The sequence below is a fragment of the Bacillus rossius genome, assembly GCF_032445375.1.
Source record: "Bacillus rossius redtenbacheri isolate Brsri chromosome 4 unlocalized genomic scaffold, Brsri_v3 Brsri_v3_scf4_1, whole genome shotgun sequence".
Taxonomy (NCBI): domain Eukaryota; kingdom Metazoa; phylum Arthropoda; class Insecta; order Phasmatodea; family Bacillidae; genus Bacillus; species Bacillus rossius.
In genome coordinates this window covers 8,911,692-8,937,555 of record NW_026962010.1, presented here as the reverse complement: position 1 = coordinate 8,937,555, position 25,864 = coordinate 8,911,692, and the positions used below count along the sequence as shown (strand labels likewise).

The window sequence follows — 25,864 nt, the reverse complement described above, 5'->3', positions numbered from 1 at the left end:
CTGAGAAACCGCTCTCTGCATGGATATTTTTTTTTTCTAATGAGACATGACATTTTATTTGGAGTTACATTTAATTCGTTACTTTCTGCTACTAAATCAAAACTTGCGATATTTTTATCAGGTGGAATTTAAAAAAATATCATTACTCAGTCAAATTAATAATATGCTTTGAGAAATCTGTGAAACACTTACTGGAAGAACAAAATTCCTTTTCCATAGAGCCTAGCGAAGCCATCGTTCTATTGCGATCGATAGTGAGCATCCCGCATCCCGCATAAAAGAAATAAATATTATTTACCTGCATGCAACACATGATGACATCTGATGACAATAATCGACACTACTTTAAACAGGATATTTTTCATGAGATAAATTAACTCTCACCACTGAATAGTGCTATTGTAGACAGTTAGAGACATGAAGTTTCGTAGTCGCGCGGCCAATTAGACATGCAGTCTCGTAACCATGCGTTCTGGAAGCTTCGTAGTCCTATAGCCTCGCGATCACGTAACCTTGAAGACTTGCAATCGCATAGTCTCGTAACCTCATGAGTCGTAGTCTCGTAGCCATGATGTATTGGAGCCTCGTAGACTTGAAGCTACGTAAGCAAGTAGCCTTATAATCTTATAAAACAATGCTGATGGTGCAGTTGGAGCAAAAGAGAAAATTCCGTCGAAGACAGATGTGACAATTGGAGCCTTGTAGACGAGTAGCTTCGTAGCTTCGTAGCCAAGTAGTCATGTAGACTTGTATTCCTGTATCCACACAGTCACGTAAACTCGTTTTCTAGAGGTTTCGTAGCTATGTAGCCTCACGAGCCATGTATAACTTGTAACCAGCTAGATTATTTTAGACTCGTAGCCATGTGGCCTCATAGTCTCTTAGACTCGAAGAATTCTAGCCAAATATATTTGGAGTCAAAAGACTTTTGGAACCAAAAGACTGTTGGTGTCAATGACTGATGAAGACAATGAATAATGTATCCAATGAATATTGGAGCCAACGAATATTGGAGTCAATTAATAATGAAGCCAATGAATATAGGAGCAAAAAGACTGTTGGAGCCTTTTGGAGCCAATGAATATTGGAGCGAGCAAATTAATGGAGCCAATGAATATTGAAGCATTTGGAGCAATTGGAGCCAATGAATATTGGAGCCAATGAATATTGAAGCATTTGGAGCAATTGGAGCCAATTGATATTGGAGCCCATGTATATTGGTGCCAATGAATATTGGAGCCGATGAGTATTGGAACCAATGAATATTGGAGCCAATGAATATTGGAGTCAATGAATATTAGAGCATTTGGAGCAATTGGAGCCCATGAATATTGGAGCCAATGAATATTGGAGCCGATGAATATTGGAGTCGATGAATATTGGAGGCGATGAATATTGGAGCCGATGAATATTGGAGCCGATGAATATTGGAGCCGATGAATATTGGAGGCGATGAATATTGGAGCCGATGAATATTGGAGCCGATGAATATTGGAGCCGATGAATATTGGAGCCGATGAATATTGGAGGCGATGAATATTGGAGCCGATGAATATTGGAGCCGATGAATATTGGAGCCGATGAATATTGGAGCCGATGAATATTGGAGCCGATGAATATTGGAGCCGATGAATATTGGAGCCGATGAATATTGGAGGCAATGAATATTGTAGCCGATGAATATTGGAGCCGATGAATATTGGAGTCGTTGAATATTGGAGCATTTGGAGTAATTGGAGCCCATGAATATTGGAGCCGATGAATATTGGAGCCGATGAATATTGGAGGCGATGAATATTGTAGCCAATGAATATTGGAGGCGATGAATATTGGAGCCGATGAATATTGGAGCCAATGAATATTGGAGCCGATGAATATTGAAGCCGATGAATATTGGAGCCGATGAATATTGGAGTCAATTAATAATGAAGCCAATGAATATAGGAGCAAAAAGACTGTTGGAGCCTTTTGGAGCCTGGCGTATATTGGAGAGATCGAATTTTTTTTTCGATCAAATGATCCTCTTTTTTAATTTGTAGATTTGACTCTAGTATTATTGAAAATGGTTCTTGATTTGACTAGCGTATTATTCCATACGGTGCATGTATATAAGCGAGTCCTAGACAGCAGGACGCTCAGTTAGTTACTGACGTCGGCGGTGTAAGGATCACCTAGTTTGTTTCTTCTGGTGCATAAGACGTGTCAATTAGCTGTTCTTGAGACCTCGATGGCATCTTTACCGTCTTTAACGTCGAACTCGGAGGTTGTACCATCGTCTACGGGAACCTTGACGACAGCTACGATGGAGAAGGTGCAGATCCCGTTGGCAACGACGACGTCAACATTGGAGGAGATTTCAACAGATGTGATACCACCATCATCCGAAGTTTCATCGTCAGCAATGGATTCTTCCACTAATGAAAAGCATACATTGCGTCGGTGCAAATACTGTGACGCATCATTTACTATTACCTCAAATGCTCGCAGACATGAAAGAAGCAGTTGTTCTAATAATGTTAAAAGAATACAATTTCAGTGCAATAAGTGCAAAAAACTAATTTCACGTCTTGATAGCTTACATCTTCATTATAAAAAATGCTCCGAGAAGTATAATGAACATGGTTATTGTTTTGACTCGTGTGTTGTACCAGCAAATGAGAATATATAAGTGGGACCCTGGTGATATGAACTTCAGTCCGTCTCTGGCTGCGGTGATGAACGGATCGGATAGACATTTAAAGTCATGTAAAAGGCTTTGTCCGTACAATAAGAAGACTGTTTGAATCGAGGAATCCACAAGACTTTAGTACTTTGTCTGTGTTTATTATGTACTTGTAGTAGATTAGAATGTATGTAATAAAAGTTTTTAAAAGAACTTGTGGTGTTTTTTATTTTCTCAAACCTGTCGCTTTTGTGGTATTTTTTTTAAAATTAAAGTTGATTGGTATCGGTCAGGGGTCGAACCAAGGACGGGAATCGATCTAATCAATCATTACTTTAATGAGTGAATTATTTAATGAATTTTGAACTTTTTCCCGAATCTCTAGCATTAAAATTACGGATTTTCAAGATGGCGTCCAAATTTCAAGATGGCGTGTGTCACAGTAATAAATGATTACTGCACTGTATCGGGTTAGAATAAAATTATCCAGATGGAAATGTACTCTATAATACGAGTACACACACACAAGATGGCATACTCCAGCAGGTGGTAGCTCCTGGTAGCATCTACTGAACATAAAATGTCGGATCCATGATGGTCGACAAGGACAAAGTCAAATTTCGAGGACAAAGTCAAATTTCAAGGTCAAGGTCAAATTTCAAGGTCAAGGTCAAATTTCAAGGTCAAGGTCAAATTTCAAGGTCAAGGTCAAATTTCAAGGTCAAGGTCAAATTTAAAGGCCAAGGTCAATGATCAATGTCAACAGTTGAGGACAAAAGTATGGTGACCAGATAATTATACTACATGGTATCGGCACACTCTAGCAGACGAAAACAAGATGGTGGACTCCAGCGGATGAAGACAAGATGGTGGACATGATGTCATACTAGTTGATGATATAAACCTTGGTACTGGTGGTGGTAGATCAGTCTAGGTAGCTTTCATGGAGGAAGGATCGACCGTTTACTCTCGTCGGGAATCGAACCAAGGAAGTACATCGATATAATCATACAGAATTTAAATACATTAATTTTTTGATGAATTTTGGAATTTTTCCCGATTTTCTAACATAAAAATTACGGATTTCCAAGATGGCGTCTAAATTTAAAGATGGCGAGCATAACGATAATTGCAACATTAATAGGATCTAATATGGTGGTCGTAACGTAAAGTGTAAGAATGACATGGTACTCAACCAAGATGGCGGGTGTAACAAAATATGTAACATTTATATAATCCAAGATGGCGACCGTAACGATAACGGCAACAGTGGTTTTTAATATTTTTTTAATTCGATTAAATAATTTTTTTAATGATTTTTAAAATTTTTCCCGATTTTCTAACATAAAAATTGTGGATTTTCAAGATGGCGGACGTAACGAAAATTGCAACGGTGACGTCATAATCCTATAAATGGCTTAACGCTGGCTTGAGTTAAGGATGCTTAAGCCAGTTTTAGGAATTTGTGTTCTTTCTAAGGCAAAAGACATTTGTGGTTTTTCGAAATCCTAATTTTCCATCGAAACGGGAATTTTTCCCTCGAAAACGGGAATTTTTTTTCTTAAAACGGGAAATTTTGAGTCATTTTGAGTCAATTTTGAGGAATTTTGAGTCAATTTTGAGGAATTTTGAGGAATTTTTGCCGCCGTGACGTCACAATCCGAGATGGCGGTCGGCTCCCCGCTCCACAGCCAGAAGCCATGTTCCAGAAAATACATTTACATACTACTGTGGTACACAGCAGTTTTCTAGCTGTCGGCGTTGTGGTAACGACTCTTCGTCGACTACCAGGAGGTGACGCGCGGGAGTAACTCGGGGGAGACGCGAGGTGGAAGGATCAACAGGTGAGAGGACTGCCCCGGGAACCCACCTGTTGGCAGACCTCGCCGCCCCAGAGCTCTCCCGCCAAGCCGCTGTGGCGAGCTCACCTCATCGGTCACCAACGGCTGACCTCCAGCCTGCGTTCAGGGTCACTGACACGTTTTGAATCTCAGCTGGGTCCAAGAGTATCAATGTTGTAAACAACTTTTTCCCATTATAAAGTGCTGGCAGCTACGACATGTTTTCAAAATCCAAAACAACGGAAGGGTAACCTCGCCAAGAAGTCCTGAACTGTGTCTTTGTCTAATTTTAATACCTTTGTTTATGGCTCTTATTGTTTGTTTTACTTGGGGCTTGAAAAGGATATTTTAATAATAAGTTTAGTTTATTTGCGTTATTACGTATGTATACAATGTTTTCTCTTTTTTTGTAGTTTGTTATTTAAACCCTTTATTAATATTAAAAGTAAGAGATTTTTGTTGAGGTGAGGGCAGTGTTTCCTGAGATATCTTCGCTAGCAGCGAACGGAATGACTTATTACTGCGTGTAGCGTTGCGAAGTGAAACATGGCGGATGTTGACATAACCCCACGTCTCACTTGGAGGCCGGTCCATCTCGATACCTCAATGCATGACGCGAGGACACGACGGCAGGACGACGGCACCTGAGGACCTCTCCTCGGCCTCTTCAGTATTACTGTAGTGATTCAGTTGTTTTCATGTAAATGTAAAAATTTACAAATGTCTGTAATTTTACATATTCACTATATGAGAAGAACCTCTAAGGACAGGCGGGCAGAGTGAGACATATGGGTAGGGCCATGCATATTTCGCGAAAAGATTCCGAGACCAGCTGAAAGTTGAAACACTGTAGCATCGTCTGTGTTTCGTGATTGAGCGAGTTCCTTTCAGGAACATGTCCTGAACACCAATCACAGTAATTCAGTGCGGAAGCAAACGCGTCCTGAGTGGCTCGGTTAAATAAGGCAACGACTTCTCTCGCAGATTAAGATTTATTCGCGAAAAATGCCTGCCCCTACATATGGGTTACCACGAGATTCCTTTTCGAATGCGCCTAGTAGCCACGTTGCACTGTACATTATTTTTTTTGTGAGTGGAACAGAATTATCCATGTAAAATTACAGACATTTGTAAAATTTTACATTTACATGAAAACAACTGAATCACTAAAAAAAAAAAAATGTGTTCGCAGTAATAGCCTACTGGTTTCGGATACATACTTGGACATTTATGCTTTGTGTTGTCACAGTATGTTCAATGGTTCAAGTTTCCTGAATATCTTTCCGGAATTAACTGTATAATAAAACAAAATGAATCAGGTTTTTGAACAGTTGATTAACTTTTCCATGGTTTAAAAAATATGTGCTTGAATGAAATGTCAATTAAAATACATAATCATGCGCCGATTTTCGTAAACGTATTTCATGTACACAAAAATAACCATAGTCTTGTGTTGTACAAAGCTGCAATTTAATTTCTTGTAGTATTACAATTATTTCTTGGCAACAGGTTTCCAAAAGAATATTTTGTTTAAGTGCAGAATTGTTTTTTGAAGTTATACTTCTAATGCGACTTCCAACAAGGTTGCGTTAAACGTTTAACGCTACCATGGAGAATAACGCTACCATGGAGAATTATTTGCAGGCAATTAAAAACTATTTTTTTAATGATGTCAAAGAAGTATAACTTCTCACGCGCGTACCTAAGTACACGCACCCATTTTTTTTTTCTGTGTAGGTATCGTAGGACAGTAACAGTTCCTCGTGCTTGGTACTTAGGCATTCCGCGATTCACGCCTCATCCACCTCGCGCATGTTACTCAGGGAAGGCTTCCGTGGTTATGGAGGTAGTGTGACGTCTGAAGTTACTTCCACCGACGTACTTAATTGCATCGCTCAGGATAACTCAGTGATGTCCGTTTACTGAAGGTGCTGAGACTTGAGGTCAACATGAGGTCTAAATGGTAGTTATGTTTGCTTGTTCATCTGTTCGTCTTTGGGATGTACTTTTAAGAAAATGAAACAGATTTTCACTCTCTCGCCTCACAAACTGCGCGATTTTTCAATGTACGATTCAACTTCACGCGAATTAAATGCGGGGCTATATTGATTGCTTTAAGGATAATTTAGATTTACTGTTCTAACATAAGTATATTATAGTTGTAAGATCCCAAAAATGGAAATTTAATTTTGATTCTTGCGAAAAAGTTATGCTATTTTGATACAATTACTGTGGGATAATCTATAGGTATACTTTCGTTTGGTTATTCACTTGTATGGTTACAGGCAATCGGTCCTGTTACGTACGCAGAACATTACGTCAATACGAAGCCATCATTATCCATAACATTCACGATAGCACGCAAACAGCATGTAAATAGCATTTTTAAACATAACACATAAATGGAAGCTACATTTGCACACAATACAGCGAGCGGTTTGATGCATTCCAATTTTTTTTTTCATCCTCATCTACTTCCGTGGATTTTTTGTTTCAAATGTTTTAATTTTGTTATCTATTGTTATATGAAGAAGATTTTTTACCAAAAAAACATGGATTTATTTTCTCAGTTTTGTTTCGTTTGTCAACTACAAATCATGGGCAGCCAAATAAATACTACATGCATATTGAAATTAGTTTAACTTTCTTTTGCCTTTTAAATGAACGTGTCAAAAAAAATCTGTGCCGCTTAAGTAGTGCACGTTGACTGGTCGCTAACGGAAAGCTGCGCACAGCACAGAGAGAAGTTGCGTGTTCGATAACTTTCTGTGCGTCTCGCGCGAGCTATTTCTCCAGTAGGTACAGCAGCTGCCATCTGTCGGCGCGCTCTGAACTTCCTCTCGTGTCCGCAAGGATGTTCGAGCCCAACATTGGACTAGCCAATGATTGACATGCCCAGGCTGGCAGCACAATGTGTCGGGCATACATGGCCGCGGCGACTGGGGCAACCTGGCTGCTGTGGTCATATAATTATGTTCTTTCAATTAACTTGGCTGGCTGGCAGCCTGGCGGGAAACGACGATAGTCGCCCCCTAACAACCAGTTATGCCCAAAACCCCCAATGCGGACAAAAATGTCCAAGTGCCCGCCCTTGCTTAGTAGATATTTTCTACTCTGTCCAACTCTTCTTCCGGAACCATCCTTCTGTTTCCTGTAATCAACCTGCTTGTCAATAATGCATGAAATTTTGCATCCCGCATGTAAGTGCCCAGGGTTTTCCCTGTGTCTATGCATGTTTTACCTGGGCCCAACTTATCTAGTTTATAGTCTAGAATAGTCAGTGAGGGGAGTTAATCATGGCGCCAATCGCTGCCACGGCTGGCCAATCCCCCTCCTAGCACATGATGTGCATGCTCCCTCTCCCGCATGGCTTAAACCCTGCATGATTAGAGCGTGTGGGCTTCGGCCTGAGATGCACTTAGAGTCTTTCCCTAACCCAGACCCCTCCCAGATACAGTTAGTTTTAATTTAGGTTAGGAAAAAAAATAATGTTCGAGCCGAGAGCGCCGACCCTGGAACTGAGACAAGGAACGCACCCGGGCAGTTGCGACGTTCACGTCCCGAGCATCTGCCCCCGATACCGCCGGCGGATCCGCGCAGGGGAATTTCCCGGGAGGGATCGGATTGGTGCTTCATCCGGAGTCGCGGGTATCCCCTTACCCCGCCCTGATGGACTGCCTTTATTTCTGGCTCGGAGGATAATTATATCACATGTCAGACGTAGTCGAGGGAACAAGAACTCGAGCTGGAAGTCGTCGTTCTCTCCCCTCCCTTCCTCCTCCTAGGGCTCACTCCATTGCAACACCAGATAGCGTACGGCTTCTTCAGTTCGGAGTTGTTTCGGGAAAGTAATTTCACTAAACTAATTCTAAAAGAAAACTGCAGAAACACGAAAAAAAATTTTTTTTTATCTATTATAGACGAGGCTTTAAACAAATCATACTTACGCTGCTAGTGGAAAGAAAGCCAATTCAAAACTAATTTCAAATGCCGTATCCAAATATAAATACTTGTGAAAAGTGCATCATTGCACAAAATACACCTGTCATTTCAACATATGTCTAATAAGTTAGACTTGACGCATCTGAGTTAAACTTTATTTGTACATATTATTACATTATAAGTGTACAAATCACATAATATGCCACGTATTATTAATTACGTGTAATATAATAAAGTACGTTTTGCCAATGACCTAATGTATGTCCTTTTAGAAATACTTGTTTTATTTTTGACAATTTTTTTTCTGCATAGCTGCACTCTTGAAAGGGTTAGTTATTGTATCATTTGTGTAATATGTATTATTATACTATAATTTTTGCATAATTTGCAAGCAACTTCTTGAGTTTCAAGAATTAATGAATACATCCTAAAGGTTAGTTTTGGTCATATTTTAATGACACGCAAAATTTCATTTTAATGCTTTGCGTCTTTTAGGCGTGAATGCCTAACAGACAGTATAATGATTGTACAAACCATGGAGCCGGTGTATGTCCTGATGTCGAAGTCACTCTGGTTAGCAATTGGTAAGACAAACATACAGTATCTCTATAAAGGCCAATGCTGGAAGTTTGTTTAATGGCGTGCCAGAAACTCTCTGGGAGGAAGCGTGAAAATGTTATCTTAATGCGAGGGTATTTTTTCTGAACAAACATTTGAACGACACATCAGAAACGAATTAACGTTTACGTTTATTAAAAGGGGAAAATGTATTGCTAAAAAAATGTTAAAAAGGGGAGGGGTTCGTTCTGGTTTAGACTTCAATAATTATTAACATGACAAAGATTGCACACACCTTCTCCCTAACATTTCACTTGAATTGTACAACCCGTATTTTCTCTCAGTTTCGAAAGTAGTACGCCTTCATGCTTGTCTGGGTGGTTAACGTGTAGCAGGGGTCAGCATGGATGGGCGGAAGCTGGCAGTTGAAGTTGTAGAGCTTAAGGGGCCCGCCTCGTCAGGGGTGTATGTGCGTTGGTGAGGCGGGATGATAAGCGCGACGCTCGATGGTATTTTTAGAGCGGTTCGCCTCTAAGCGCAAGGCTCTGAACTGACGCGCAGTCTTCTCGTCGTCACAGGCTAACTGTGAAATTTGAGTGGTGGACGTAACATTATATGGCCGAAAAGCTAAGATAAAGGTGTAATTCAAGTTCTTTAAGTGCTTTCAAGAATCTGTACTGGTTGTTTTACGCCTAAAACTTACTCTGAAAACACGCGTTTGAGCCATTTTAACTCTTCTATAAATACAGTTTAAAAACTTAAACCGAAATCAAAAGTACTTATCGGCCCTCAGCGAACTCTTAAATGCTTTACGTAAACAGACCCCACTCGGGTATCTTGAGTAGTTTTGAAATCGCGTTGTTTTTCCTGAAGCTCTGCGCACCGTGTGTGCCCGGGTAGGCGGAGCCCATAAGCGCTGCCAGGAGAATGGATGAGATGAGTAATGGTGTGGCTGGAGAAATGACGGAACTTAAACAAGACAGGAAACGGAGTTCGCTGCTGTGCAAGAATTGGTTTCCCCCAAGTCGCTGAGCCGAACCCAAGCCTTCGGGTTTTGCCCGTCATGTTAAGTTGGCCGGCCGCCTGGTCGGGCGCACGAGATCTGAAAACCGCGGGGGGCGCTAAGGGCGACACTGGCTCGCTCAGCACACACCTCTTCGCCTCTACTGACGTGCAGTCTTCGCGTCGGCACCGCGGCCCTGTGGGACTTTAAGCAGCGATCCTATAATTTCATGCTGAAATAATAAAGATAAAGTATCCCTGCACTTCTCTATACCACTAACAATACTATGTTTAAATTTTGCCATACCTTAAAACGCCAGTGAAAACACTCATTTAGCCTTTTTTAGTTGTCCAAACAATGCATGTTATAGACGAAACAATGTACAGACAAGAGCAGTGTCTCGCAGGGCAATCGCCCATGGTCTCGGCCGGTGGTTTTCATTAAGTATTATTTATTTTGTCTAGTGTTCTGTTAAAAATATACACATAGATAGGAAAAGGAAAATTGATTTTTAACTTAATATGCTGGTCAATGCCTATTTCAATTTTTCAATTCATGGTTTCGTATCAGGAAAAAATTTCAAAAAAATTATTACGTTCTTTAAATAATTCATGAAATGGGGAATTTAGATTTCATGCAGCTTTTTTGGACATACGCCATTGCAGTTTTGCACTGTTTGTCATGAAAAAATACCGAAAATAAAAAATTCTAAAAAAATATGAAAATAAATATTTACAGAAAACAAGACTGAATCGGCTGATGTCAGACAAACGGAACCAAAAATGAAACAAAACAAGAACTATGGACATAACAACGATGACTTGTTGTTGTACTTCTTTATCTTCATTGTTGTGTTTATATTTTTTTTGCGTTGTGCAGGTTTTCTTGTCTGCCTGCATTTAATCTGTCTCATCGTTGTTAGTCCACTGTGCTCATTAATGTTGTTATATTATTTTTTATGACTAAGTTCCTTCAACGGAATTCTTGTGCTGTCTGATATTTATATGTTGAACATATTTTGTCCTGTGGTCGCTGTGTTGTCCATAATACTTGTACAGTTTCATTGTTGGTTCCGTTTGTCCGACATCAGCTGATTCAGTCTTGTTTTCTGTAAATACTAGCTGCCCGACCCAGCTTCGCACGGCTATACTAATGGAAAAAAATTAAGCCACATCTCCCATTTACAGTAATGGTAAATAAAATAATATTCAGTGAAAATTTATTACAATGCTGTATAATGTACCGGAGAGAAAATGAATAGCACCGATGGTTTCCCGACTCGTGCACGCAACGTACAACTGATGTACCCGTACTTCGCTACGGCAGTCTACAGGCAGATCACTCTTGCGCCGCTCATTATACATGCCCCTCCTTATGGGTACGCCACTGCCGCGCGATGCCAGTTGCCATGGAGACGCAGAAGGCATGAACAATGCAAAATCCTGTTCTCATGCAGACAAAGTACCCATTGTTGCATGGTTTTAACCACCCATGGGATATAATTTTCGGAAAATGTCATCCTGCGTAACATAAGGAACATTACTGTGAAGTTTCAAGTCTGTAAAATATATATACTTGGAAAAAAAAGGCAATTTTTTATATTTAAAGTACCCGCAAAATTTCAACGGTGATGAGGACTGCACTAACAATGAAATAGTCGTTGCCATAGAGACGAATCAAGCATCAACAAAGCAACAGCCGTTGCCATGGTGATTTCCTACCAAAAAATGGAAATTTTGATATATTACGCCCCGGAAACTCCCCTTGGGATCGGATTTCCGCAGAATCCTTTCTTAGTGAGCGTCTACATCACAAAATAAGTAACTATGCTAAATTACAAGTCAATCGGGTGTATAGTTTTAGAGATCTCGTAATGAGTGAGTCAGTGAGTGGTATTTCGCTTATATATATACACACACACACACACACACACACACAAAAGTCCTTGTCAGAATTGTAACGGGAGAGGAAAATTATTAATAGTCTGAAAAATGAAAATTAATTAAAAGTAATAAAAATAATTCTAGTAAAAGAAAAAAAAAACAAATTAAACACAGAGAGAGGAAAAAAACAATAATTTAGGTTTGCGATTATAAGTGATAAAAAGTATTTAAATACTAATTGAACTCTAATGAGGGTACTGATTGCTTCGTTGTTAATATCACACGGGTGTTTTTTACTTGTATGGGAAAATTAAGAATGATAAGGCATCTAGTGCGTGGCAACAATGTTAATAGGCAATTTGAAATAAACTTCTAGCGCCTGCGGCATTGTCAACACACACTTCGTACGTGTACTGCATGTTGTATCTAACCCCCTCCAACGCATTTGATTCTAAATTGGACTTTTAGTAAGGATCCCTAATGTTATTGATAATATAATATAGCCTATAGCCTTCCTCGATAAATGTACTATCCAACACTGAAAGAATTTTTCAAATCGGACCAGTGGTTCCTGAGATTAGCGCATTCAAACAAACAAAAAAACTCTTCAGATTTATAATATTAGTATAGATTTATTTTCATAATTTTTTATAATTTTTTATTTTCTGTATTTTTTCATGACAAACAGTGCAAAACTGCAATGGCATATGTCTAAAAAAAACTGTAATAAATCAAAGATTGTATTGCCACGTACTATGATGTGATTAAACAGGAAATTTTATCTCAAGCATTTATAAAACTGACCCGAGGATAATTTAACAGGGGAAAATATCCTTAAATAAAGTAGGAAAACCGCCGTCGAAATTTTAAGTTACAGGTTGGGTTAAAAATGTTTGAAATATTAAATGTTACAAAATTTTCCGGGGCAGGACCTCCAAAAAAAATTAAATAGACCATGGGCCTCGCAAAGCCCAGGGCCAGTGCTGCTCTTAAATGTTGTTGTTATTCGCAATCGCACCCTACCAGTAGACCTCGAGCGGTTTGTAAACGGCGCGTTAAACAGCTGTAGCTCTGCGAGCCGTTCGGCGAACCACCTTGAACGTAGAGTCGGTCGCCGTAGAGCAGTCGGATGAACGCGAGGAGTACCGCGTTCGAGCCCCGGGTAAGGCACGCGTGTACATATGTGCACGTCCAAACGTGTCAATATATATTTTGACGTGACAAAGTCTAATAAATCGATGAACGCCGGCTGCGCGCACAAAAAATTGTCCCGTAACGCACATTGTCCCGTTACGATGTGTCCCGTTACGCTCATTGTACGCTTGCGCCGCATCTATCTCTCTTCCACACGATTTGACTTTTTCGAGGCGCATTAAACTTGAAACACTCCCATTCGTTTCCTACTTTTCCTATCATCGTCCTATCCTTAACAGAATAACACAGATTGGAAGAAGTTAAATATCAAACATGTATAAAAGTTATAGTTAAAATCATCTCTTCGTTAAAGTAATAAATATATTTGAATTAATGAGCGCAAATAAAAGTAAATTTATCAATTAAATTGTAGATTTGATTTCACTCCTTCTTTGTATCCATACAAAATAGTGATAATTCAATAAAAATGGTTCAATTGTATTCATAAAAGTATGCAATCATTTCATCAATGTTTTGTTATGACGTTGTCACGTTAAACTATCATCCGTAAACCGACTTTACAGACAACCAATTTTTTTTTAAAAATTGAATTAAACAGTCGAGCAACAAGTGAATATAAAGGGAGGGGGGTATCGGCTGGTTGGTTATGAAACTCGCCAATGGACAGCTCGCAAGCCTCTTAAACACGACGCTACAGGTTCGGTTTGCACCGGGGTCGAACCCAGGTGTACCGCGAGATAGAAACAAGGCGGAACGAATGTTTCCAGAACGCCTGGCATCCGCGGTCAGTTAGATTTACAATTTATTTGGTCGATATTTGATATGTAGCCAAGCAACTGCAGGTTGCTAATATATATAATCAATTTTCCATTGACTCAAAACATTTGAAAAAAAAACTTTTATTTTACTACAGTGGAAACAAATTCCGTCAATTAAAAATTAATACTACAACTATAATACGGTAGTAAATTTAATTATATTTATGGTTTGACCTCGTAAACCAAATACCTACACTTTTTTTTTTCCAATGTAGCGTTAATCGTGCAGTCCCGAGCAAAGACTCGAACAACATTTTTACAAATAAAATTGTACAATGTGTGTCAACTAGAGTTTTGAGACATCACAGTTTCACTCCGACGAGATCCTTAATCTGCTTGTGGCGCCTCTGCCGCCGTGATTCGTCCCCGGCTTCTGTTGGCCTGTATCGAGTACATTGAGAAGACACGGTGTGTTAAGCCCCTTATCCCGCTCTCCGGCGAGACCTTTACCGCAGCTAAAAGTTCTTTTTCCTCTCCCCCACTGCCTCCTTTCAGCCACTGGCGAGGCCGCACGCTTTCAGAGCTGTTCCGGCGCGCGATTGTTCGGGCGACGCTCGGTGAACCCGAATGAGACAAATTGCCACACCCCCTCCCCTCTTTTTTGCCTCGCCGGCCCGTCTTTCAAACCCCCCCCCCCCCCCCCCCCGTCACCAAGTCCCCGCGGCGACACTTTCCCCGACCCCCGCCCCCTCCGCGGCAGGCATAATTGAACTCTTTGACTGGCGGAGGCTGCAGATCGCGCGGCCCGCCGCTCCGGTAAAAGCTTTCAGCTTTCGTATTCTTATTGGATTTTAACTGCGCGCCACGTCCCTTTACAACCCTCCCCCCCCCCCCCCCAACCACCCTCCACGGCGGCTCGCGAGCCGTCTCAAAAACATGCACCGCTCGCGCCGCCGCCGGACGGTAATGCGATACGACCGCCTCCCGGACACCCAATTGGATGTTTTTAGATTTCGGTCGCGTCATATCACGGGCGCTCTTCCTTAGTAACGTCGTTTCCCGCGGAGCAGTATCTTCATCCTTGACTGACGCCGGTTCTCATTCAATCATTACCGTGCGTATTGGGGCAGAGTTTTAAGGCTGTATCTTCTTTTAAACAATACGATTTAAAAAATGGTGCCACTGAAATAGGAATTGAAAAACGATAATCGACACGTAGTTTCCCGCCTGGGGCAGGGTCTACGTGTCTGGAATATGTCTGACACTCACAGGAGCCGGCTGCCCTGCCAGGGGCAGACCTGTCGTTCCGGCCAGCCTGGATGATGCGCGAGGTGAGGAGAGATGGGGCGTGGAGAAGGAAAGGAATGAATCGTTGGGGGAAACAGGAGTACCCCGAGAAAAGCCTGTTAGGCCACTGCAGTGTGCGCCACGTTTCGAACCCGTGGAAATCTGAGTTCGACCCCGCCGAGGATCGATACTCTGCGTCTCTTGAAATAGCAGCTCTGTGGTTTTAATTATTGATGTTTCAATCCAACCAATTTTATGGGAAACGTTTGTCATTTACTAATATTAAATATTATGACATATTACTAATTTATTTTTTCTGTTAAAATAAACTTATCCGTTTATTTTCTCTCTCTTTCTCTGTCCCAATTTTTGCTGGTCTCTACACGAAATGTTGCTGTTTGAATGATTTTTACAATGGGTAAGATTTACTTAATTTTTTTACACACGCCATTGCTTGTTCCAATGTATGTATAGAAAAAAAAACCTTAATATTGGACGATGTTTGAAATTAACTTAATATAAACATTTTATACATAATTATAATTTGTCATAAACCCTCATTTTATGTTTGTAATCGTAATAATTCTATTTGGTAAACAAATATAGTTTTCTTTGATGGAATTTATTTAAACAATATCACCGTGTCATCATTGTTTACGGTAAGATGATTTAACGGTGACTTAAAAAACTTCAAAAAAAAAGGCCTCCGTCCATATTGTATCAAAAAAGTGACGCTATCTAGGCATGAATTGATATAAAACTATTTTTTAGTGGCCTAGATGTGTTAGTTACTTAATTTGAGGCAGATATCTCTCGATATCTCACTTAGGAGTGAGAAGACTACAAATTCGTTTGCGGCTCCTAACGTAAGCCTTAGACGCTGTAAAGTCTCAGTGACGCCCGGTATTTGTACTTAAACTCTAAGTCTGACAGACATGTATTGTTGTTTTTCGTGTTCTGCGTACAATTTTCGATAAAAAGAAATTACAAGTTATAAGGAATTCACAAAAATTAATCATTTTATTGAGATATATAATTCTGGTCCATATTTATCGTGGCAAACCAGAGGTCCTGTAACGGATTCCATGAAAAACTACCCTGAGATTTAAAGCCGAACTAAATTCTAAATATATCTAGAAATTTGGTGACCCTAAATTACGAGAAATTTTCTTTCATGTCAAAGTAAAAAATAACATTCAGTGTAATAAGAACGTTTGTTTAAGTATCATTGTGCTCTTTCTCCTCGTAACTCCCGTGTTTAATGCAAATAAATATTACGTTAACGTATATGTTAAGGATAAGACAACTGAGTACTGTAAGACACTTATAAAAACGTAATAATTTAATAATTTTGTTCTAACGTGCCTGTTTCTTTTGTGTAAATTATTATTACATACATGCAATTATTACATGCACGGAGTTGTATTGTTACGGTCAGATATCAGATATTACTTATATGTTTCGATATCTTCATATTATCTTAATTAAAAGGTCAATAATCAACAATGGCTGTTACATCAGATTGTAGCGTAGTGTCCGCCACATCCCAGGTGTATCGTTAAAGCTACACAAGTAAGGTATTTGCAATATGCACCTCTACCACAATGCAGCACTTTCAATACAACGTGTTATTTTATTCATTTTGAAGATTATAGTTACAATGTGTCATCATGGTGACTTTGAAAATAAAAGTTACTTTACACAAACTTTAACACCCCTTATTACCCCGTTAGGGGTGGAATTTCAAAAAAAAAATCCCTCCTTAGTGCACTCTTAGGCAGTGGTGGATCCAAGGGGGGGGGGGGGGGCGGCACCAGGGACAAGTGCCCCCCCCCCCCCACCCCCCGAAAAACCAGTTGTCTGCTACATTAATATTGCTGACAAAAATGATTGTTTCTGAAACCAATAAAATATTTTAATATAATTAATGAATATTTCTTGTAGAATCATAAAATCTGGTGGTTGGGATGTTATGTGTAGTGTGAGTAGATTAAATACAAATGTAGTAATTTTAAGACATTTTTTTCTCTGGCTACTCTGAAATCCTAGAGTGTCCCCTCCGAGGTGAACTTCTGGATCCGCCATACTGCCCCTAGGACATACTCAAGGAAATTTTCCTTCAGGTCCCCCCTGTTCCATGCCGTGCGTTGTCCGACTGTCGGCCAGTCGCGGCGCTGCGCTGCTCCGCTGGTGCGGATTGTGAGCTGTTGTGAGCTGCTGTGAGCTGCTGTGAGCTGTTGTGAGGAGCGGGAAGGGACTTGCAGGAGCCTTCCTGGTGCCGTACGGCATCATGCTGGTGGTGGGCGGCATCCCGCTCTTCTACATGGAGCTGGCGCTGGGGCAGTTCAACCGCAAGGGCGCCATCACGTGCTGGGGCCGCCTGGTGCCGCTCTTCAAAGGTCAGCTACTGCACCTCCCCCTTTTCCTTCTTGCTGCCAGAGCGCACACTCGACCGACACCAATACCGTTTTTTGCTGGTTCACTGTCACAACTTAGCAACACACGACTCATAAACACACAAGGTAGAATTTTCCAAGTTATGCCTAGAGACCGGAAAATTTTCGCGGTTTCGATGGCCTTCAGTATAGACTGCACATCCCCCTGTGCACTCGGGCAAAAAACGCAAGTTCATTTGGCTGCTGACTTTTAAGTCGTCTCAGTTGGTTTGTCTGTGATTCGATCCTTCTTTGGTTGCGGGTTTATAATTGGTTGAGATGCGTCCAGATGAACAGTAAGCCAACAGCAAAATCATCTAAGAGGTATATGTATTTGAATTATAGTCTATCGCCTAATTAATCCGCGAATTTTTCCGGTCTCTAGTTATGCCTGTTACAAGTTGTGTGTTTCCAAGTTACGACGATTATAAAATTACGTGGTTCGGCGTTTTGTGTTTCTAAGTTATGATAGTTCTAAGTTGCGTGTTTCCAAGTTATTATACTTCTAAATTGTGTCTTTAAGTTATAATGTTTCTAAGTTATGTATGTGGTTCGGCGTTGTGAGTTTCTAAGTTCCGTATTACTAAGTTATGGCAGTTCTGAGCTGTGTGTTTCTGAGTTAGGATAATTCTGAGTTACGATTTACTAACTTACGAAGTTTCAAAGTTGTGTGTTTCAGTATTATGCGTTTCTAAGTTATGATCGTTCTAACTTATGGCATTTCTGAGTTATGTGGATTTTTTGAGTATTCTAAGTTATAACTGTTCTAAGTTGTGTGTTTCTAAGTTATGTATGAATCCCTGGTTTTGTCACCATATAATTTTCATAAACGGGTCACACTAACAAGTCAATAAATGATGTGTTTTATGCATAAACTGTAGGTCTGAATGCTACTTTTTAGGTAGATATCCAATAAATAGGCAAAATGTGTTAATCATATTATGAGGAAACTACGTATTTATTGTGAGCATGTGGAGTATTAGCAGCCCTGCATTTTAAGCTGATCTAGCTATGGGATATTGAAGGATAGCATATCAAAGTGGTTTAGTCTTTTGCCATTGTACTTAGTTTTACAAACAGTACCTACATATCACAAATTCCTATCACTGCATGAGATTAATTGAGGCTAGCATGCCGATCACTTTCATCACATCGTTTTGCCGGTTGATTGGGTTTTTAATTTAAAAAATAATAATAATAATGAGAGGTTTTTATAAATGTTAAACTGAATAGAATAAAGTATTTAATGACTTAAATATACGTAAAATGCAATAGTACGAAAATAATGATTTATTCTTGCAAATTTTGATTTAGCGTTGAGCTGTTAAGAAACTGGCTCACTACTCCCTACAGTGTTCACGCCCCAGGGGACAGCGCGACCCACTGCGTCTATAGGCCTCACGCCTCGACACGTTCACTGTGGGCCAACACACACCACGCACGACTTGTGTCAGGGGCGTATCTGTGCTAGTGAGGCGGGACTATAACTGGCTGCTGCTTCTAGCGCGGTGTCGTCTCCGAGTGCAAGACTCTGGACTGGCACGCAGTCTTCTCGTCGTGCGAATGACAACTGTTATGTTTGAGCGGTAACCACAGCATCTTATGGCGGAGAAATGAAGACGACGGCGTAATGGAAGTTCCATTCAAATATCTGTACCTGGCGTTACATGTCTAAAAATTATTCTGGTAACACGACTTTTGGCCATTCCCTACTCTCCTCAAAATATAGCTCGAAATCGGAATTCGCAAACAAAACTACTCGTCCAACCTCTACGTATTCTTAAATTTTCTTCGTAAACAGACACCCATCGAATGTTTCGAGCAGTTTTCAAATCGCGTGTTTTTTTCTTGTTTTTTTTTTTTTTCCCTCAAGCTCTTCACACCGTGTGTATGCCAAGGTAGGCGGGGCCCTTAAATCCATTCTCGTGATATCTGCGGTCTTTTAAAGGGATCTGTTGTTTAACGCACCCGTAAAATACACTACAGACTAATACTGAACAGCTCTTCTAAGATTTTTTTTTGAAATAGTGGTGTTGTTGTCACCTCAGTCCGATAGTAAGGCCTAGTAATAACCATGTATCTGTTTAATTCATATGGTACCAACATCATGACAAAGAAAATATATTGTTACGAACGTTAGCAACCCAAGTCACGTGCAGGTGCAGAGCTAGCTGGGCTGCATCACATGCCGCCGTAACATGAGATGTGCCGTGCGCACCTGGGTCGCCGCTTTATCTCCCTCCAGCCCTCAGCTCCCCGCGCGGCGCTGTTAGTTTGACATCCGAAACCTGACAGCTGCGGAGTTACACGAGCCGCCGACACGTGTTTTCGAGAGATTTCTGCTGTCGGGACGGCTCGCGATGACGCGAATGGCCCCGGCCGCTCTCGTGAGTTCTAGAATTGCGCCGGAGCCTATATATAGTCTATGCCCGAGGATGTCAGGTCAGAGGAGTCAGTTCGGAGTATTCAGTCGGGAGTTCTCCCGCGGCGGAGTTTCCGGGCGATAGTACCGCGGGTGCGGCAGAGTGGCGAAGTCCTTGGACGAAGGTTCCAGGGCAGGGAGTGAGTGAGTTCAGTGGAGTCGAGAGTTTTCCCGCGGCGGAGTTTCCGGGCGATAGAGTCGCGGGCGCGGTGGAGTCCCGAGCGAAGTTGCGAGCGAGGAGTCGAGCGGATCCTCGGCGAAGGGGAAGTGCGTCGGCGGCGGCGGAGTGTGGCGACGGAGTCCCGCGGTGGAGACCCACGAGGGGTGCTGAGGCGAGAGGTGCGCCAGAGGTGCGGCCCAGCGAGGTGTGTGGATCCAGTGACAGTGAAATAGACCTTTCTTTAAGTGTAATTAATTATTTGAAATTTTAGAAGATTTTTGTAAGTGACATAAGTAGTGGCAATAAATAAAACTGTGTAGTGTAATAAAATATTTAATTGGGCTATCCTTTACGAACCCACGGTAAATCGTAACAATATTTATTTTCTCTTAGAAGAACATTTTTGTATTTTTTTTTTTTTTACAAATTTACTTCAAACTCTTCGATTTTCTTAAAAAGAATTCGATTATATTTGACACCAGATAATATAATACACTTAAAATGTAGCGATTTTTTTTTCGTAAATGTGTCTTGCCACTAGGGTATTTCTCACACTCTCGTCTGCGTTTTTAGTACAGAGCTGTCCGGTGTTAGTCTCAAGTTTATTAGCTCCCACGCCTTTGTAGTTTGAGAGATCAGATCCCGACAATCTTAGTCACGTTTTCACATCAGGACATACATAACATTGCGAATGTCCTAAAAATTTAGTTAAAATAAAACTGGAGTTGAGTTTTGTTACGCTTATAACTGTAACGAATAAAATATGTAATTCATTTCATACGTAGAACCATTGTTAACAGACATGACATACCCTATAAGCAGAGACCGGAAAAATTCGCGATATCAATGACCTGTATGATATACTCCATGATCCTCTATGCACGCGGGAAAATAATTACATTTGCTCATTGGTTACCGACTCGTAACAGCTGTTATCTGGGATGCTCGTGATTCGATACTTCTTTTGTTAAAGGTTTTCTCATTGGTCTAGAGTACTTCAGATAAACTGTGGCCCAATCACTGACGCAGTAAAAATGCAAACTTTTTTTTTTTTGGATTCTAGCCTATCACGAAATGAATCCGCGAATGTTTCAGGTCTCTACCTATAAGTAGAGACCGGAAACTTTCGCGGGGTCATTTTGTGATATGCTAAAATTCAAATAATTATACCGTTGTGATGCTTCTGCTATTGGTTCACTGTTAATATGTAGGACTCGTGGCCAATTAGAGACCATCAGTCAAAAAACTATCCAATCACAAGTTACCCACTTGAGACGCCTCAAAATTCCGCGCCCAATGAACAGGCGCAAGTTGCCCGAGTAGGCAGAGGATAGTGAAGTCTATCCTGAAGGACATTGACCTCGCGAATTTTTCCAGTCTCTACCTATAAGTAGAGACATGCAAAATTCGCGGATTCATTTCGCGATAGGCTAGCATCAAAACAACTATACCTTCGTACCGCTTCTGCGATTGGCCCACATTTTATCCGGGGAACTGTGAGCCAATGGGAAACACTAGACCAAGAAAGTGCCGAATTACGGACAGCCTAGTTGAGACGTCTCACGCGTCAGTAGCCAATGAACAGGTGTCATTCCCGCGAGTATTTAAAGGACTGTGGAGTCTATCCTAGAGGTCAATGAATCCACGAATTTTGCAGGTCTCTACCTATAAGTAGAGACCCGGAAAATTCGCGGGTTCAATGACCTCCAGGATGGACTCCAATATCCTCTACACACTCGGGCAAATGCCAACTGTTCATCGGCTGCTGACTTGTGAGTCGTCTCGACTGGGTGGCCTGTGATTCGACACTTCTATGAGTGAGGGTCTCTAACTGGCCCCAAGTCCTCCAGATTAACAGTGAACCAATGACAGAAGCAGCACTATGGTATAATTATTTGAATTTTAGCATAACACGAAATGAACCCGCGAATTTTCCGGGACTCTACCTATAAGTCGACAAAGATAACAATATAATCGGAGGCCGCGGGCTCGCGGGTGGAAGGGGGGGGGGGCTGCCTCGCGCCTGAGTTACGGCCGCGCGTCTCCCGGGCTCGAGGCGGCTTACGGCGGCACTCCTGAGGCGCTGCTGAGGCGCAGGTGGTCGGCGGAGCGCAGAGCCCCGCAGAGCCGCGGCGCTGCGTGTTCGGGCCCCCGTCTGCCCGGGCACACACGCCGTGCGCGGATTATAAAACTGCTCAGTGCATCCCAGTGTTCACGGAGAAAAAAAAACATTTGTTGTCTGTAAAGTCGGTTTACGGACGATAGTTTAACGTGACAACGTCATTACAAAACATTGATGAAATGATTGCATACTTCTATGAATAAAATTGAATCATTTTTATTGAACTATCACTATTTTGTATGCATACAAAGAAGGAGTGAAATGAAATATACAATTTAATTGATAAATTTACTTTTATTTGCACTCATTAATTCAAATATGTTTATTACTTTAACGAAGAGATTATTTAACTATAACTTTTATACATGTTTGCTATTTAACTTCTTCCAATCGGTGTTATTCTGTTAAGGATAGGACAATGATAGGAAAAGTAGGAAACGAATGGGAGTGTTTCAAGTTTAATGTGCCTCGAAAAAGTCAAATCGATGTTTGTTCCAATCGAGTGGAAGAGAGATAGATGCTGCGCAAGCGTACAATGAGCGTAACGGGACAATGTGGGTAACGGGACACATTTTCGTGCGTGCAGCCGGCGTTCATCGATTTATTAGACGTTGTCACGTCAAAAAACATTTGAGAGTTCGCTGAAGATGATCAGTAGTTTTTTTTTTCAGATTAAATTTTTTAAACTTTAATTTTTAGAACAGATAAAAATGGCTAAAAGGCGTGTTTTTTGGAGTAATTTTTAGGCAAAAAAACAAACAACTGATACAGATTCTTGAAAGCACTTAAAGGGACTTGCATCATACCTTTACCATCATTTCTATGCAAAATTATGTTACGGTCTCCGCTCAAATTTCACATTTGTCCTTATGGGTGACGAGAAGACTGCGCGCCAGTCCACAGCCTTGCGGTTAGAGGCGATACCGCGCTAGAACAACCGCGAGCATCGCTCTTATCATCCCACCTCACTAACACACATACACCCCTGATTGGGCGGATCCCTCAAAGCGGTCGAGGATCAAGTTTGTTTCGAACGTGAACAGCACAGAATAACGCATTGAGTGGGCAGTGTCTCGCGCCGAACTTATTAGAAGGTTTTTATTGAACTGAGTAAAAATTATATGCTGTAACAATGCCAATTAAAAAAAATATATATATATATATATATATATATATACATATATTGCAAAACTATGGCCTAGTCTGCTATGGTTTTAGTTTCAAATTTATTTTTTTTTAGTTCATTTTAAATCAGGGGCTTTCGTTAGTACAAAAAATACTAAGTTAATTTGTGCAAAAAATCTAATATCGTCCTTGTTTTAACAATATTGTTCAATGAGTGGGTTAAACACACCACTGTGTTCTCACTAGAGAAGTGGCGTTGCTGGACGCATTGGGTCTGAAAGCCAGGGAAGTGCTGAATGTGTTTTCGTAGCCACGAGTAATAATGCAAAACACAGAGCGTTACGTTATGCGTTGCGTATAGTGATTCACGACATAAAATAAAACACGTCACTGACACCACAGTTGCCCATTGGTGGTTGTGCAAACAAAATGTTTTTTTTTAATCGATTTTTCGGAAAGGAAACAAAAATACTTTGTGCTTTATTGTTTATTTGTTTGGAGATAAGTTGAGAATAAATCAGTGTACTTTGATATCTTAAAAAAATTACCATAAAATATTAAATTGTTTCTGTTATTTTTTTATTTCTTTCTACTAATGACACTGTTCGATTGTCACTCAGCTATCGCCTTCTTTCATTAGCCATCAGCACATTCATCAAGAGATTTTGAAGCGCTGCGAGACAAACTGACGATAGTTTTAAGTGGCTCGAAGCCCACTATTATATTAAAGGTCCCGTCGCCTTAACTCCATGTGCATAAGCGTGAGACGTAAATACCCTCCAAAAGCTATCTAAACAGTTCTGGTGGCAAATAGGTCTTTAAACGTCGGGTAATATTCCGTGTCATGTAACTTGACTCCAAATTGAAATATTTAAAAAGAAGTAACTGCGGTACCTGTTTCCCATTCGTCGCTTGTCGGGTGATGTTTATGTAGAAGCACTGACAACCACGTGAAGAAGTTTAAACACTGTCGACAGAAAAACTGTGGCATAAGTAAACGTATATCATTGTTTACTTCTTTTGAGAACTGTCTAATTTAGGAAGTTACGTGACATAGACTTCAGGTACCACCAAAAGTTTAATACCAATATAAATTTAATATAATAATATTTATTTCTTAAGTCCTGCTAGAAATCGCTTCTTAACAGTAATACATATTTTCAAAAACTATTTTTTTTTTTGCTCTTGACGCCTAGTTAGCATTTTTTATGTAAAGTAAATTAAGGTAATACAAAATTGTTCTCTTTACTACTATTCGTTTACGTATTTTTTTTTTACTAATTACAATTTTTAAAAAATATCACCGTATTATTTCGAAAAAAGGTTTTTTTTACTAGATACAGATTAGTCAAGTATTTACGAAAAATTAAGTTAGTTAAAAAAAATTGTCAACAGTAGTTAATATTGCATAAAGCTCTAAATTTTGTTTTGTGTAACAAGTTTTTTACTGATGATTATTTTGCTATTCAATAATGTGTAAATGAAAATTTTGAAGCGTTATGAAAATTAACGAGTAATTTCTACCAGAAGTTTGTAACCAAACACCAATGTCATCTTGAAACTATTGGTAGAGACCGGAAAAATTCCAGTATTCTCTGCACACTCGGGCAAATGCCATAACTGTACATTGGCTGCTGACTTGTGAGTCCTCTCGACTGGGTTTCCTGTGACTCGACACTTCTGTGAGTGAGTGTCTCTCTAATTGGCCATCAGTCCTCCAGATTAACAGTGAACCAATGGCAGAAGCAGCACTCAGGTAAAATTATTTGAATTTTAGCATAACGCGAAATGAATACGCGAATTTTTTAAGGTCTCTATCTATTGGTAGAGACCGGAAAAATTCGCGAATTCATTTCGCGATAGGCTAAAATACAAATAGCTATACCTCAGTGCTCTGCTATTGGCTCACAACTCACCTGGATGACTCCGGGCCAATGAGAAACACCCGACCGAAGCTTTATACGAATCACAGGCTGCTACGTTGTAACGTCTCAAAACACAGCAGCCAATGAGTGGGTGACATTTGACCGAGTGTACGTAGAACTATGGAGTTCATCCTGCAGGTCATTGAACCCGCGAATTTTTCCTGTGTCTATCTATTGGTGGTGTCGAGCTGTTTGGTGGGACCTGTGACAGTCCGTGCGAGGTGGAGACGGCTGGATTCTTGCAGGCATAGGATACGCCGTGGTGCTGATCGCCTTCTACGTGGACTTCTACTACAACGTGATCATCGCGTGGGCGCTGCGGTACTTCTTCGCCTCCTTCACCAGCGACCTGCCCTGGACCACGTGCGGCAACCCCTGGAACACGCCCCTCTGCCGGGAGGTGAGGCCCCCGCCAGCCTTCCCCCATCAGGCTCGTGGTTCGGGGCGACTGAAATGCTGCCCCTTGGAAGGGCAGCCCTTCAGGATTTTTCTGACAGTAGTGTTTTTGAAAGGTTGTCTGAATTGTTGCCCCTTGGATGGGAAGCCCTTCAGGATTTTTCTGGCAATGGTTAGTTTGTAAAGCGAC

General features: G+C 40.8%; 1 protein-coding gene across 1 annotated transcript in view; it reads left to right on the top strand.

Moving 5' to 3' along the window:
* Positions 1–25,864, top strand: part of LOC134541713 (sodium-dependent dopamine transporter-like) — a 110,846-nt gene that overhangs the window by 43,326 nt on the left and 41,656 nt on the right. Inside the window, 2 exon segments of the mRNA XM_063385360.1 lie at positions 17,354–17,488; positions 25,524–25,672. Of these exon segments, the coding sequence (XP_063241430.1) occupies positions 17,354–17,488; positions 25,524–25,672 (284 nt within the window).